The sequence below is a fragment of the Rana temporaria genome, chromosome 5 (genome assembly GCF_905171775.1).
Source record: "Rana temporaria chromosome 5, aRanTem1.1, whole genome shotgun sequence".
Classification (NCBI taxonomy): domain Eukaryota; kingdom Metazoa; phylum Chordata; class Amphibia; order Anura; family Ranidae; genus Rana; species Rana temporaria.
The window spans coordinates 47,419,317-47,436,145 of record NC_053493.1 but is presented as its reverse complement, the minus strand read 5'-3'; the positions used below and the strand labels follow the sequence as shown (position 1 = coordinate 47,436,145).

The window sequence follows — 16,829 nt, the reverse complement described above, 5'->3', positions numbered from 1 at the left end:
GGGGGGGGGGGGGGGGGGTACATAAGTCTGCCTGTAGGCATAATTCTTTGTAAACTTAATATATTTTACTGGGGAGAAAAAAATGCATAGGTAAATGTGTACAACAGAATAAAAGGCTGATTTACTAAAGTAATAAAAAACAAATCACACCAACAATTGCATGGATATTTATTTCAAGTATCCAATCAAGCAAATTCCAGAGTACTAATTTAATTTGCACATAACTGGATGAAGTAAATATTCACACAATTATTTAAGATCTAGTAAATCAGGCTGGCCATACATTTTTCCTTTACATTTACCAAAACCATAGAATAGGAGCTAAACCTAAACACTTTCAATTTGTATGCAATTAGGCAGGCCCATGCACTACCTTGCAAATCTATAAAGGAAATTGAATAATAAAATTGTGTGCAGGCATACCCCACTTTTAAGGACACAATGGGGTTTATTTACTAAAGCTGGAAAGTGCAAAATCAGACTCACTTATGCATAGAAACCAATGAGCTTCCAGGTTTTTCTACCAGGCTTAATTGAACAAGCTGGAGTTATAAGCTCATTGGTTTCTATGCAGAAGGGAGCCTGATTTTGCACTTTCCAGCTTTAGTAAATAAATTGTGTACTTAAAAGTGGGGTGTGTCTGTAATGTATGGCCAGCCCTAATGTATGTGAGAGTTTTTTAGTTCCCCCTTTACTTTGTATACAATGTTTATCTAGATATTAATCTCTATGAGCAATGAAAGCAATATGAACTATGTATTTATTTATACACAAAATGAAAGCAGCAAAACAAATATGAGCATGTTTATAAACAAAAATGCAAAGAAAGTAATAACATGAACATGCATGTACCACACACACACACACACACATAGTACTAGATATATTTATATATAATTTACATTAGCTGCATCACCAAAACATAATTCAGACTCTCTCTCTCTCTTATACAGTATGTCATTTTATATATATATATATATATAAATAATCCAATTTAGAAATGTATTCCTAATAAATCCACATCTACCACTACAGTCAAAGGGCGGAGCTAGGCCAGAAATGCACGCACTAACATGTGTTGGTGCTGGTTGCATTTTGGAATTAATTAAATCTTGAATGGTAAAAATTAGACAGATCCAAAAGACAGCATGCAAGATTTTTTCACAATGCAGTGTAAAGCAATGCATGAGGCACACAGGGCCTACCAAACACAATGGAGCCAATTTACTAAGAGAGTAGAGGCCATCCACTTAGCTTACAGAATGTTCACTGAGATAATAACCAACTAATTTTCTTATCAAAAATACTTTCCTTTTTTCTTTTAAATTGTTTCTTTTATATGAACTGACCCCCTTGGATTTGGTATGCAGTGGGATTGATTTACTTGCAAAATCTGGTGCAGCTTTACATAGAAATCAGCTTCCATGTTTTATTGTCAAAGCTTGAACAAGCTGAAGGAAGCCTGGATTCACACTTATGCATTTTTTCTTTTTTGTGCTTTTCTTGCAGATTTGCACTACAGAACGTGTTCCATAGAAAATCACTTTAAATGGACTGCAGTGCAAATATGCAAAATGCAAAAAGCACTAAAACTGCATAGGTGTGAATCCAGCCTTATGCCGCGTACACGCGATCATTTTTCGGCATGAAAAAAAACCGACGTTTTTAAAAACGTCATTTAAAATGATCGTGTGTGGGCTTCACATCGTTTTTCGGCTTCTGAAAAACGACATAAAAAAAATTCGAACATGCTGCATTTTTTAATGTCGTTTTTCGGGTTGTAAAAAATGATCGTGCGTGGGCAAAAACAACGTTTTAAATTTGCGCATGTCCAGAAGCAAGTTTTGAGACGGGAGCACTCGTTCAGGTAAAACTACCATTCATAATGGAGTAAGCACATTCATCACGCTGTAACAGACAGAAAAGCGCGAATCGTCTTTTACTAACAAGGAATCAGCTAAAGCAGCCCAAAGGCGAATAGAACGCCCCCTTTAGAGTGCCGTCGTACGTGTTGTACGTCACCGCGCTTTGTTCATCATTTTTCTAAAATGATGGTGTGTGGGCAACATCGTTTTTAATGATGAAGTTGTAAAAACATCGTTTTTTGGACATGCTGAAAAATTACGCTGAAAAACGATCGTGTGTACCCGGCATTAGAAGCCGATTGGCTACCATGCACAGCTGCACCAGATTTTGAACTTTCCAGTTTTAGTACATCAATCCCTGTGTGAACACAGCTTCACCTTACCAGCATTCACTTTGCCAAGTAAACAACCTCTGCTCTTTTAGATAAATCAACCCAATGTATTTCCTCTAGTCCAGGCATTTGGAATTGCAACAAAAAGTATGACGACACATGCAGTGTGAACAACCCCTAAATAAGCCCAATATTACAGGGTGCAGTTTTTTTTTTTAGCTCAATTTAGGAAAACAGAAGAAGAGGACAGGAACAAAAAGTAGGACTGTTGCTCAAAGTAAACCAGGCCCTTGTAACTCAGAGACCCCTATTATTTGTGGAACACCCACCGCAGTTCTAATTATTTTATTCATACAAAGGCAAGGGAAATTCTTTAATAAAAATAATATCAGCAGATAATTATTTGCATCCAATCAGACAACAGAGGAAAGAAAATGATACAGTGTATTTCTGTTCGCTCTTTAAATTTCATACAATCCCTTATGCTGTCTGTAAGATTACTGCCGATACACAAGGATACCTGAAAGCTGAAAGTTTGGCCAAACTCAAAAATCAACTGTAGTTTTTGTATCACAGTTTAAAAAAAAAAAAAATATCTGACTGGTTGCTAGGAAGAAAATGACTAAATACTTTGTTTCATTTTTTAAATAGTAAAAGCGGGGGTTCACCCGGAAAAAACTTGTGACGCGCTGTATGCGACAGTCGGAAGGCTGTCAATCAAATAGGAACGCCCAGTCCCGCAGACCATACCCGGAGACCGCGGAGAACATCTATCTCTAAAACGGTAAGTACTGCATTGATTTAAAAGAAAACACCCGATTCTGCTTCCCACAATTAGCCTCAATCTAATGTTAAAAATTTGTTTTTCGGGTGAACCCCCGCTTTAACTCCATGTACATTTAAAAATGGGGTGTATTTATTAAAGGATTGCAAACCGCTCACTTAGTATGAAGCTCACTAATATCATCCAATCCTGTGCACATTTCTGGTTTTATTTTTTTAACAGCTTCACCTTGCTAAGCCAAGTAAATATTTACTCTGCTAAGTGAAGAGCCTCATGTATCTACCATGTCTATGCCTTGTACTAAAGTGTATCTAAATACAAGAACAGCTTGCAGCTCACCAACCCTTAAAGCGGGGGTTCACCCTAAAAAAAAACATTTTTTTTTTCTAGCATGCCATCAAGCATACTAGCGCGATCTACAGTACGCCTTTATTTTATTTTTTGGCGCCGTACTCACAGTTTACTGCCGTAACGAAGTTTCAGACTCCCCGCGGGGAATGGGCGTTCCTATGCACAGGGAAGATGATTGACGGCCGGCTATGGCGCGTCATGCTTCCCAAAGATAGCCGAAATAGGACTTGCCTCTTCACGGCGCCTGCACAGTCAGCTCCGATGTCTGTGCGTAGGCGCTGTATAGCGCCGTGAAGAGGCAAGTCCTATTTCGGCTATCTTCGGGAAGCGTGACGCGCCATAGCCGGCCGTCAATCATCTTCCCTGTGCATAGAAACGCCCATTCACCGTGGGGAGTCTGAAACTTCATTACGGCAGTAAACTGAGTACGGCAAAAAAAAAAAGGCATACTGTAGCTCGCGCTAGTATGCTTGATGTTATCATAGAAACTTGTTTTTTAGGGTGAAACACCGCTTTAAGCTGGCCATACACCATACATTTTTTTTATTCAATTTCCTTTCGATTTACCCTCAACTATGTAGTGAAAGGGCCTGCCTGATTGCATACAAATTTAAACTGTTTAGATTTGACCTCATACTATATGGTTTTAATAAATCAATAGACGAAAATTGTATAATGTATGGCCAGCCTTAGATTAGGTGGCTGCATTAGTTTTTTTGGCTTCTTTTCCTACAGCTGCCTTAGATTTTGCACTGTATTAGGAGGAGCATTGTTACCCTAGGATGGGTGGTGTGTTAGGTCTTTATTACAACTCCCCTCTCCTCATATCCATAACATGGTTGTAGTACAAATCTAGGGAACAAATGTAGGACTGTAGAATGCACAAGACAACATTGGATTTCTGGCAGGATCAACTGGAATTTATTTGCACTTATTGAACACTTTTAATGGCATATTTATCAGATCAAAAAGGGAGCAATGAGAAAAGGTAATTGTTAGAGTTTACATTTTAATTCCACAAATATCTTTTATTTATACTGCATACTGTAATATTATTTTATTATAAAAATGACTCCTATAAAAAAAATTCAATTAGAAATACCAAATGTGGGAAGGTCTGTGGGGGGTTGGGAAGAATATAAGCTTCTCTTTGATATGAATAGCAATCCAAAAATAGTTGTAACACATTCAGCCCTAAGATCTGAGCCGGGAACCCCAATGATACCATCATACTAGACACACATAACTTCTACCTGTGACAGATTTGCTGAGACTTTATTATAATGACATATTTATTTCTCCCGCTTGGTCATAATTCTTCACCTTGGCTACTTTCCTCCTGGCTCGGGCCCTTTACTGATTGCCATGGGTGATCTATACACAGAGCTGAACACAATAGATCCAAAAGTCTCCCTGGCCTGACTGTCACTGATGGTCAGGCACAGTTCACCTCACAGCAGCCTCAGGCAAGAAGCAGTACATGCATAGAAATATAGAAACTTTAAGCCCAGTCAATGCACCAGATTGAGGATCATATAGACAAAATTTAAGTTTAAAGTAATTGAACCTTTTTTTCACCAAATTCCATTTTTGGAGGGGTGTTGCATGTCTTGCAATTATAATCGCCAAAGCATCCACATATACCCATGGGTAGGTAACCTCAACTAGACCCCCCCCCCATCCCATGCCATTCCTTTTAGCAGCATATTTATCGCAGCAAAGCAATGACTGGCTGAAATTATTCAACATATCCAAGGGCCCCTCCCCCAAGAATATTTAGCTAGAAGCCAATATTCGGCGATGGATTTAAAAGGGGCCATAAGGGGCAACTGCCCTGGGACCCTTGACAGAAAGGTCCCCCCCATATACAAAAATTATATAAAATAATATTATATACAATATACCGTATTTTCCGGCGTATAAGATGACTTTCTGGATGCAAAAACATGCATCCAAAGTCGGGGGTCGTCTTATACGCCGGGGACGGTCTCCGTGCTGCCAGCGTCAATTATTTAAAAGACGCTCCTTCTCCTCAGCGTGTTCTGTGATAGGTGGAACACAAATCTTCCCAGCAGCGCCTCTGTTCTGTGTTCCTCCTATCACAGATGCCTTCTCATCCTCGGACAAGATGAGAAGACGTCCGTGAAAAGGCGGAACACAGAACAGAGGCGCTGCTGGGAAGATTTGTGTTCCGCCTAACACAGGACAGTCTGAGGAGAAGGCGCGGCTTTCAAATCATTGGCGCTCACGCTCGCAGCACGGAGACTGTCACCGCCTGCAAAAAAGTGAGTGTTTGCAGTGATTGCACTGGGGGTCAAGTGATGGCACAGAGAGGGGCAAGTGATGGCACAGAGAGGGGCAAGTGATGGCACAGTGAGGGGCAAGTGATGGCACAGTGAGGGGCAAGTGATGGCACAGTGAGGGGCAAGTGATGGCACAGTGAGGGGCAAGTGATGGTACAGTGAGGGGCAAGTCAAGGCACAGTGAGGGGCAAGTGATGGCACAGTGGGGGCAAGTAATGTAATGGCAAAGTGAGGAATGTAATATAATGGCACAGTGAGGAATGTAATATAATGGCACAGTGAGATTTGAAAAAGCCTGTTTCTGTCAGCGGTTCTGGCTCCCCCTCAGCTTCCAGAAAGACTAGTAAGAAGGGGGTAGTCTTATACAGTGAGTATCTCCCAAAACCAACATTTTTCCTGGAAAATTAGGGGGTCGTCTTATGCGCCCAGTCGTCTTATACGCCGGAAAATATGGTATATATATATATACACACACACAGTAAAATAAAAAAATACTTTATTTTATAAGATCTTCTTGGGAAGTAATATTATGCCTGCCATCTGTAAAAAAAAAAAAAAAAATACTCTGGACTGTTATATTGTATCATTTTAAAAAATATTTTTTGGCAGCTTAAGCAAACCACACAGAGCGTTTACACTCTTAAAGTGGAGTTCCACCGGTTTTCTTTTTTTTTTTGCACTAAAAATCCTAAAATAAATAAAAAAAAAAAAATTGAAAAAAAAAAACGTTTTATACTCACCCGAAAGGGCTGTTGCTACGCGGAAGTAGCTCTTCTTCCACCACGGTGGATCTTCTGGCTCATCCTACGCCGCCGTGTCTTCTTGTGTATGAGCCGCACTACCTTCTGGGAATCCCAGGAGGCAGCCGGCCATTCACAAAGCGCTGTGCGAGTCGCGCATGCGCAGTAGGAAACGGGCAATGAAGCCATAAGGCTTCACTACCCATTTCCCTTAGTAAGATAGGAGGCACCAGGATGGAGGGATCGCCAGCGATCGCCGTCGGGGGCAGGGCTGTCTTAATGAGAGGGCACACCTGGGCACTGCCCAGGGGCCCCAGCTGCATGGGGGGCCCCTGCACTTTCCCCAAAGCAGCTGGTCCTTGACCCCACGCTGCCCCAAAATTGGGGGACCCATGATGGCACTAAGAGTAATAGATACACAGGGGAGGCAGTCTGTCTCCTACCTACTTGATGTCTGTTTACCTGCACTGCACTTTGCCTGAATTACAGGGGCGGGGGGTGTTTTTGAAGCACCTGATTAGAGCCATAGGCTCCAATAGGCGTCAAAAAATGGTGACCTGCGAGTGCCATGCTTGGTGCTCGCAGTTCACCCAGGTGTATTAGAACAGTGAATGAATACACCGCTCCTAAAGCATCCCTGCCCATTGAAATCAATGGGCAGCGCTGCCGAACCGCCGGCAAAGCAAAGCTACAGCGGCACTACGCAGGCACTTTTACGGGCACTAGCGGGAGTTAAAAGTGCAGTTTTTTAGCTGCGTTTTTACTACCGACACTGGGTGCTTTCATTGTGAAAGCAGCCTTAGTCATGCAAATTTAGCTAGCTTGTGGCAGTGTAAACCAAGCCTAAACCTGTGACTGGCTATCACAGAATCGGGAGATGGCCCTCTCGGCTCCCAATCATTCATACGAGATTGGTCGGTATACGCTCTGTCTCCATGCTGGAGGTACGCAATAGAGCTGATATCACAGTCAGTGAGCCAATCAGGAGACAGAGGGGACGGAGCCAAGTCGCTGCAGCTCAGGAGTGCACCTGCTTGGGTGCCCCCACAGCAATCTGCTTGATATGGAGGGAAACAGGCAGGAAGGAGGGGCCAGGAGCGCCGGCTTGGGACCCCAGACGAGGAGGATCCGGGCTGTTCTGTGCAAAACCAACAGCACTAGGGTTGTCCCGATACCGATACTAGTATCGGTATTGGGACCGATTCCGAGTATTTGCGGGAGTACTCGTACTCCCGCAAATACCTCCAATACCGAAATAGAATACTCCCCCCCCCGCCAACGCCGCATCCCGCTGCATCCCCGATGCCACCGCCACTTGGTTAATACGGGCGGGGAACATTACAGCATTCATTTGAATAGCTGTAGTCTTTCCCGCCGCGTAAAGACACTCCCCCTTGCTCGGGTGAACTGTCCAATCCTGAGCAAGGGGGGAGTGTCTATACGCGGCGCGAATCATTACAGCTAATCAAATGAAAGCCGTGATGTTCCCCGCGCGTATTAACCAGTTGGCGGCGGGATGCAGGTAAGGGGGACATGGCTGCATATGGGAGACATGGCTGGATATGGGGGGGGGGGAGACATGGCTGCATGGGGGGGACATGGCTGCAAATGGGGGACATGACTGGATATGGGGGGAGACATGGCTGCATATGGGGGGACATGGCTGCATGGGGGGGACATGGCTGATATGGGGGGAGACATGGCTGCATATGGGGGGGACATGGCTGCATATGGGGGGGGGGGACATGGCTGCATATGGGGGGGGGACATGGCTGCATATGGGGGGGGGGACATGGCTGCATATGGGGGGGGGGACATGGCTGCATATGGGGGGGGGACATGGCTGCATATGGAGGGGGGGGGGGGGACATGGCTGCATATGGGGGGGGGGACATGGCTGCATATGGGGGGGGGACATGGCTGCATATGGGGGGGGACATGGCTGCATATGGGGGGGGACATGGCTGCATATGGGGGGGGACATGGCTGCATATGGGGGGGGGACATGGCTGCATATGGGGGGGGACATGGCTGCATATGGGGGGGGGACATGGCTGGATATGGGGGGGGGGGACATGGCTGGATATGGGGGGGAAATGGCTGGATATGGGGGGGAAATGGCTGGATATGGGGGGGACGTGGCTGCATATATGGGGGGGGACATGGCTGCATCTGTGGGGGGACATGGCTGCATTTGGGGACACATTTAAAAAAAAGTATCGGTATTCGGTATCGGGACAACCCTAAACAGCACAGCAGAGGTAAGTAGAACATGTTTGTTATGCTAGAAAAAAAAAAAAAGATTTTAATATCACTTAAAAAATGCCCCCTAATTGCACATTGCAAGCTCTTCTGAACAACAGAAGCTGGCTGTAGAGCCAACAAAAAGTGTGTGTGTGTGTATATAATATATATATATATATATATATATATATATATATATATACACACACTGTTTATATAACGTTTTCATACAATTCGAAGGTATGCGGTGTGAATGGGAACACATAACTAATTTAATATAGTGGAGGGAATCTCAAATGTGTCTCCAAAAGTGGAAACATACTCTAAATCCTTGATCTGACAATAGACTCTCCAGTCCGCCCAGGTCCTCCAATGACAACACACGTTCTGTCTCACCACAGCAGGAAACCCCTCGGATTAGTTGGAGGCTCCTCCCCATCACATGGTATAAGGGTCATGCAGAACACCCTTCAGTTTCAGTAATGACAAAACTACTTCTCTATTTTCCCAACTGCAACAAAACAAACTGAACACTTAAAGGCCCAGGTGACAACAACCATAGAAAACAATTCAGCTTCCTGTCATATGTGCCAACATGTATAAAAATAAACCACAGTGATGTCTCCCATAATAAAGGAATCCTATAGGGACAGTCAGTGGTCACCTGCCAAAGTTTCAAATCAGTTGTCACAGAGCTCACAGTCTGTAAAATGCTCATTATATATTTTTAAAGGAGAAAAAAACAAGAGATGGAGAGATCTGCCAGCACGCTGGTGCTTGGAATCGCTCGGGAGCTCCTCTCTAATAAGCCTGACTGCTGTAATGCCATGTGAATAAAAAGTAGGGAGCAAGCCGAGCCCTAGAGACAGAAACAAATGCTGTCAGCGATCCTTTCTATCATGAAGCCCTCTGTCTGCAGCAGAGGACAGAAAATGGGAGCATTGCCCACAGGAGCCAATCAGACTCCTTGTTCCATCTGAATACTAAGGCCTGATTGGTTTCCTATGTACAGCAGCGACAATTTGCATATTTACCTCTAGAACACTGAATTACCAATGATAAAAGACCCCCCCCATCATAGTGATGGTACATTCCCTGTACTAGTGAATATGATGAGCAGTCCCTAGGATGACCCACTAAAGTGCCCCCAGTAAAAGTCATTACAGGAAATACCCAATAATCACACTAAACACTCAGTCCTGCTACTAGTGATCACAACACCCAGTCCTCCCTGTATACTGTGCCCAGTACCAGTCCTCCCTGTATACTGCGCCCAGTACCAGTACTCCCAGCCCAGTGCCCCCAGTACACGCAGCCCAGCGCCCACCCAGCGCCCCCCAGTACACGAAACCCAGCGCCCCCCAGTACACGAAGCCCAGCGCCCCCTAGTACACACAGCCCAGCACTCCCCAGTACACGCAGCCCAGCGCCCCCCAGTACACGCAGCCCAGCGCCCCCCAGTACACGCAGCCCAGCGCCCCCCAGTACACGCAGCCCAGCGCCCCCCAGTACACGCAGCCCAGCGCCCCCCAGTACACGCAGCCCAGCGCCCCCCCAGTACACGCAGCCCAGCGCCCCCCCAGTACACGCAGCCCAGCGCCCCCCAGTACACGCAGCCCAGTGCCCCCAGTACACGCAGCCCAGTGCCCCCAGTACACGCAGCCCAGTGCCCCCAGTACACACAGCCCAGCGCCCCCCAGTACACACAGCCAAGCACCCACCCAGTGCCCCCAATACCCGCAGCCCAGTGCCCCCACGGTGCTCCCAGTACACGCAGCCCAGTGCCTCCAGTACACACAGCCCAGTGCCCCCCAGTACACACAGCCCAGTACACACAGCCAAGCGCCCACCCAGTGCCCCCAGTACACGCAGCCCAGTGCCTCCAGTACACACAGCCCAGTGCCCCCCAGTACACACAGCCCAGTGCCCCCAGTACACACAGCCCAGTGCCCCCCAGTACACACAGCCCAGTGCCCCCCAGTACACACAGCCCAGTGCCCCCCAGTACACGCAGCCCAGTGCACACAGCCCAGTGCCCCCAGTACACACAGCCCAGTGCCCCCCAGTACACACAGCCCAGTGCCTCCAGTACACACAGCCCAGTGCCTCCAGTACACACAGCCCAGTGCCCCCCAGTACACACAGCCCAGTGCCCCCCAGTACACACAGCCCAGTGCCCCCCAGTACACACAGCCCAGTGCCCCCCAGTACACACAGCCCAGTGCCCCCCCAGTACACACAGCCCAGTGCCTCCCAGTACACACAGCCCAGTGCCTCCCAGTACACACAGCCCAGTGCCTCCCAGTACACACAGCCCAGTGCCTCCCAGTACACACAGCCCAGTGCCTCCCAGTACACACAGCCCAGTTCCTCCCAGTACACACAGCCCAGTTCCTCCCAGTACACACAGCCCAGTTCCTCCAGTACACACAGCCCAGTGCCTCCCAGTACACACAGCCCAGTTTCCCCCAGTACACACAGCCCAGTGCCTCCCAGTACACACAGCCCAGTGCCCCCCAGTACACACAGCCCAGTGCCTCCCCAGTACACACAGCCAGCCCAGTGCCTCCCCAGTACACACAGCCCAGTGTCTCCCAGTACACACAGCCCAGTGTCTCCCAGTACACACAGCCCAGTGCCTCCCAGTACACACAGCCCAGTGCCCCCCCAGTACACACAGCCCAGTTCCCCCAGTACACACAGCCCAGTGCCCCCAGTACACACAGCCCAGTGCCTCCCAGTACTGGGCCCCAGCAGGTCTCGCGCTCTCCCCGGGCCCCCCGGCACACGCAGTACATTGTCTCGGGCAGTCGGTGGGTCTGGCCCGGCAGGAAGCGGGTGTTGGGCTCTCGTTCCTCCCGGGGATTCCCCGCACAAAAGGCGGCCGCCCCTCCCCCGCTCCTCCGGCCTTACCTAGAGTGCACTGGGCGGAGGGGCCCCGGACCAGGCTTTGGAGGGCCCCCCGGAGAACAGCGCTGAAGGCCTTGGGGCCAAACCGGGCCGGATCCGCTAAGCGGTGCAAACCCCTCTGCCAATCCTCCGCCACCTCCATTGTGAGAGCGACCTTCCACCCCACACCACGTGACCCGCCCAGCTGACAGCCCGGGGCTGTGCAATGTGTGTGTACATCCTCCATGTGTGTGTGTACATCCTCCATGTGTGTGTACATCCTCCATGTGTGTGTACATCCTCCATGTGTGTGTGTGTACATCCTCCATGTGTGTGTGTACATCCTCCATGTGTGTGTGTACATCCTCTGTGTGTGTGTGTGTGTACATCCTCCATGTGTGTGTACATCCTCCATGTGTATGTGTACATCCTCCATGTGTGTGTGTACATCCTCCATGTGTGTGTGTACATCCTCCATGTGTGTGTGTGTCCTCCGTGTGTGTGTGTGTGTACATCCTCCATGTGTGTGTGTACATCCTCCATGTGTGTGTGTACATCCTCCATGTGTGTGTGTGTCCTCCGTGTGTGTGTGTGTACATCCTCCATGTGTGTGTGTACATCCTCCATGTGTGTGTATTATCCTCCGTGTATGTGTGTGTACATCCTCCATGTGTGTGTGTACATCCTCCATGTGTGTGTGTATCCTCCATGTGTGTGTATTATCCTCCGTGTGTGTGTACATCCTCCATGTGTGTGTGTACATCCTCCATGTGTGTGTGTATCCTCCATGTGTGTGTATTATCCTCCGTGTGTGTGTATTATCCTCCGTGTGTGTGTGTGTGTGTGTGTGTGTACATCCTCCATGTGTGTGTGTGTGTACATCCTCCATGTGTGTGTGTATCCTCCATGTGTGTGTGTGTGTATCCTCCATGTGTGTGTACATCCTCCATGTGTGTGTGTACATCCTCCATGTGTGTATCATGTGTGTGTCTGTACATCCTCCATGTGTGTGTGTGTGTGTGTATCCTCCATGTATGTGTGTGCATCCTCTATGTGTGTGTGCACCCTCCATGTGTCTGATCTACACCCCACCGCCCTCCATGTGTCTGATCTACACCCCACCACCCTCCATGTGTCTGATCTACACGCCACCGCCCTCCATGTGTCTGATATACACCCCAACCACCCTCCATGTGTCTGATCTACACGCCACCGCCCTCCATGTGTCTGATCTACACGCCACCGCCCTCCATGTGTCTGATCTACACGCCACCGCCCTCCATGTGTCTGATCTACACGCCACCGCCCTCCATGTGTCTGATATACACCCCAACCACCCTCCATGTGTCTGATCTACACGCCACCGCCCTCCATGTGTCTGATCTACACGCCACCGCCCTCCATGTGTCTGATCTACACGCCACCACCCTCCATGTGTCCGATCTACACACCACCACCCTCCATGTGTCTGATCTACACACCACCACCCTCCATGTGTCTGATCTACACACCACCACCCTCCATGTGTCTGATCTACACACCACCACCCTCCATGTGTCTGATCTACACCCCCACCACCCTCCATGTGTCTGATCTACACCCCCACCACCCTCCATGTGTCTGATCTACACACCACCACCCTCCAGGGGGACCCTGCTTTACGCTTAGGGGATTTAGTCCAGGAGTTTCACTTAAAGGGTAACTCCACTCTCATGGAAAAAAAGAATACAGCTTATGCATTTGCTACACCAGTCATATTGTAATTGAATGTTATTAAACATGACCTTTACTTCCTTGTCTGTCATTTTCTGTAAAATCCAATGCAATATGGCAGCCTGGAGGCCTTCTGTAGATGGATGGGGTATGGAGCGCCCCCCAGAGATTTCCTACTTGTGCACTAAGATACAAATCATTGTTTAGGCCTCATCCACACGGGGAATACTTGTGTGCCCCATGCAGGGTTGTGTTTTGCCGGCACAGGGATGTACAGGTGTTCTATGCCTACCTGTGCTGGCAGTCCCATAGATGTCTATTAGGACATGTAACTGCACCGATATGGGCGCTGTGTCCCAATGTCACGTCCATGTGGGTGCGTTCAGGGCCGTGCACCTGCACAGATGTCACATGGGATACAGAATCTGTGTATATGCGGTACATTTTTTCCCCTTAAAATAAGGGGAAAATCGTGGGTGCGTGATATACGTCGATACCCGCTTCCCGCGCTCAGTTTGAAGCCTCCGCCAAAATATACTGAGCGCAGTACACTCGGGTATGTTCGGCCAGGCTTCGTGGTCACGCTCTGTGACGTTTATGCGTGAGAAGCTGAGCGTGGCCGAATATACCCGAGTGTACTGCGCTCGGTATATGTCGGTGGAGGCTTCAAACTGAGCACGGGAAGCGGGGATTCGACTCAGAGACAGCGCGGGAAAAGCCGGGAGGACACCACCGAGGCCGCAGACGGACGCCGGACCGGACAAGACACCAAAACTGTAAGGCCTTGTACACACGAGCAGACATGTCCGATGAAAACGGTTCGCGGACCGTTTTCATCGGACATGTCTACTGGGAGCTTTTGGTCTGATGTGTGTACACACCATCAGACCAAAATCCCAGCGGACAGAGAACGCGGTGACGTAGAAGACACCGACGTTCTCTGACACGGAAGTTCAATGCTTCCACGCATACGTCAAATCAATTTGACGCATGCGCGGGATTTCGGGCCGCTGGTTATACGTCATAACCAGCGGACATGTCCGATGAGTCATACTAAACATCGGACATGTCCGACGGACATGTTTCCAGCGGACAAGTTTCTTAGCATGCTAAGAAACGTTTGTCCGCTGGAAACCTGTCCGCTAGGCCGAAAAAATGTCCGCTAGGCCCTATACACGGTCGGACATGTCCGCGAAAACATGTCCGCGTTTTCAGCGGACATGTTCGGTCGTGTGTACGGGGCCTTAGTATTAAAATCTTTTTTTACAGGAAAAACAGGTCTACATTAGGGGTGCGCACTATACGCCGGAGCGCACAATACCCCGATAAATACGGTATATACAACACCTGGGATGCATATATATCCTCTACACACTGTAACTTTAACTGACTAGCCTGCCTGCCTGCTCTATCTAAAATGACACTCTCTCTCTCTCTCTCTGTCTCAAACCACCGCCGCACTAAAACCACTGAGCCATATTATGGCTTTGGCCAATTATGGCTTTCCGTTTTTTGCGCGCTGTGATTGGCCAAGCATGCGGGCCATAGTGCATGCTTGGCCAATCATCAGTCAGCAATGCACTGCCGCAGTGAATTATGGGCCGTGACGCGCCAAATTTAGCGCAAATGGCCCGTAACGTTCGAATTTCGATGAACGGTCGAACATACGATCTTCGAGTCAAACATGACTCGAACACGAAGCTCACCCCTATCTGGGAGAATAATAGCCAGTGGAGGACACAGATGAGCCTATTTCACCCTTTTGGAGGTGAACAGGTTTTTCACCTGGTGGTGGATGAGTACTATTCACAAGAAGAATTTGAAAGAATAATTCACACACAGAGCACTATTGGATGCAGGATTGTTTTATAAATAGGGAGGACCCTCACCATGCCAACATCCAAAATATATATTTAGGAGTGACCAAGTCAAAAAATAAGAGGACTTTGTGGGCCCAGAATGAGAGGGAGAATCAGTAAAAAAGTATACATTTTATTACAACATAGTTAAAAAAACATATAAACAACATACAAACAATACCCTGTATGGACACAGTTACCCAATAATGCAGTTGTAGAGGATTGGACCTACGGTACAAGGATTCATTTCATGTATCAAGGTAAGATGATCGAGTAAACTTGTGGTTCAGGGTATGGGAGAACAGGACACGGGAGAGCGCACACACACACACACGCTTTCCTGAGGCACTCGTGCGTGCGCGCTCCCATGTCCTGTTCTCCCATACCCTGAACCACAAGTTTACCAGCACCTACCCAGTATCTGTCCTGAGGAAGCTAATATTTTAGTGAAACGTGTCAACGAGCAAGTTTTTGGAGGCATTACTGGATCAGAAATTTTTCTCTTACCTTAACCACTTGCCGCCCGCCATATAGCAAAATGACGGCGGCAAAGTGGTTTCAATATCCTGACTGGACGTCATATGATGTCTTCAGGATATTGAGCCCCCCCAGTCTGACACCCCGCAACACCGATCTAGGTAAAGAGTCTCTGGCAGAGACTCTTTACTACGTGATCAGCCGTGTCCAATCACAGCTGATCATGATGTAAACAGGAAAAGACGGTAATCGGCTTTTCCTCACTCGCGTCTGTCAGACGCGAGTAGAGGAGAGCCGATCGGCTGCTCCTCTGAAAGGGGGGGTTTGTGCTGATCGATTATCAGCGCAGCCACCCCGAGGATGCCCACACTGGACCACCAGGGATGCCCCCAGCCCACCAGGGATGCCCACCACAGGTATGCCACCCTAGACCACCAGGGATGCCAATCAGAAATGTCTAATGGATGCCTAATTGATGCCAATCAGTGCCCACAATGGATGCCAATCAGTGCCCACAATGGGCATCACTAATTGGCAGGCATTATTGTTTGGCACTGATTGGCATCCATTTGCACAACAACTTACAGTACATCAGTGCCCATCCATGCCCATCTGTGCCACCTATCAGTGCCCATCCATGCCCATCTGTGCCACCTATCAGTGCCCATCCATGCTGCCTATCAGTGCCCATCCGTGTCACCTTTCAGTGCCCATCCGTGTCGCCTATTCGTGCCCATCCATGCCACCTATACCCGTGCCCATCCATGCCGCCTATCAGTGCCCATCCATGCCGCCTATCAGTGCCCATCTGTGCCGCCTATCAGTGCCCCTCGGTGCTGCATATCAGTGCCACCTATCAGTGCCACATATTATTGCCATCATCAGTGCTCATTGGTGCCACCTCATTAGTGCCACCTCATCAGTGCCACCTCATTGGTGCCACCTTATCAGTGCCCGTCAGTGCAGAACCATCAGTGCCCATCAGTGAAGCAGAAAATGTACTTATTTACAATGTTTTGTAACTGAAACAAAAAAAATATATTTTTCTTTCTACATTTTTGGCAATTTTTTTTTCTTTTAGCAGAAAAAAAATCCCAGAGATGATTAAATATCACCAAAAGAAAGCTCTATTTGTGGGAACAAAATGATAAAAATTTTGTTTGGGTACAGTGTAGCATGACCGCGCAATTGTCATTCAAAGTGCAACAGCGCTGAAAGCTGAAAATTGGTCTGGGCGGGAAGGTGTATAAGTGCCCTGTATGAAAGTGGTTA

The 16,829-nt window shown here is 48.0% G+C and overlaps 1 protein-coding gene across 1 annotated transcript in view; it reads right to left on the bottom strand.

Moving 5' to 3' along the window:
* LOC120941054 overlaps positions 1-11,722 on the bottom strand; it is a 56,434-nt gene extending 44,712 nt beyond the window's left edge. Inside the window, exon 1 of the mRNA XM_040354293.1 lies at positions 11,533-11,722. Coding sequence (XP_040210227.1) covers positions 11,533-11,671 — 139 coding nt within the window. The 5' untranslated portion in view covers positions 11,672-11,722. The remainder of the gene's footprint in view (positions 1-11,532) is intronic.
* Between the last annotated feature and the right edge of the window lie 5,107 nt (positions 11,723-16,829).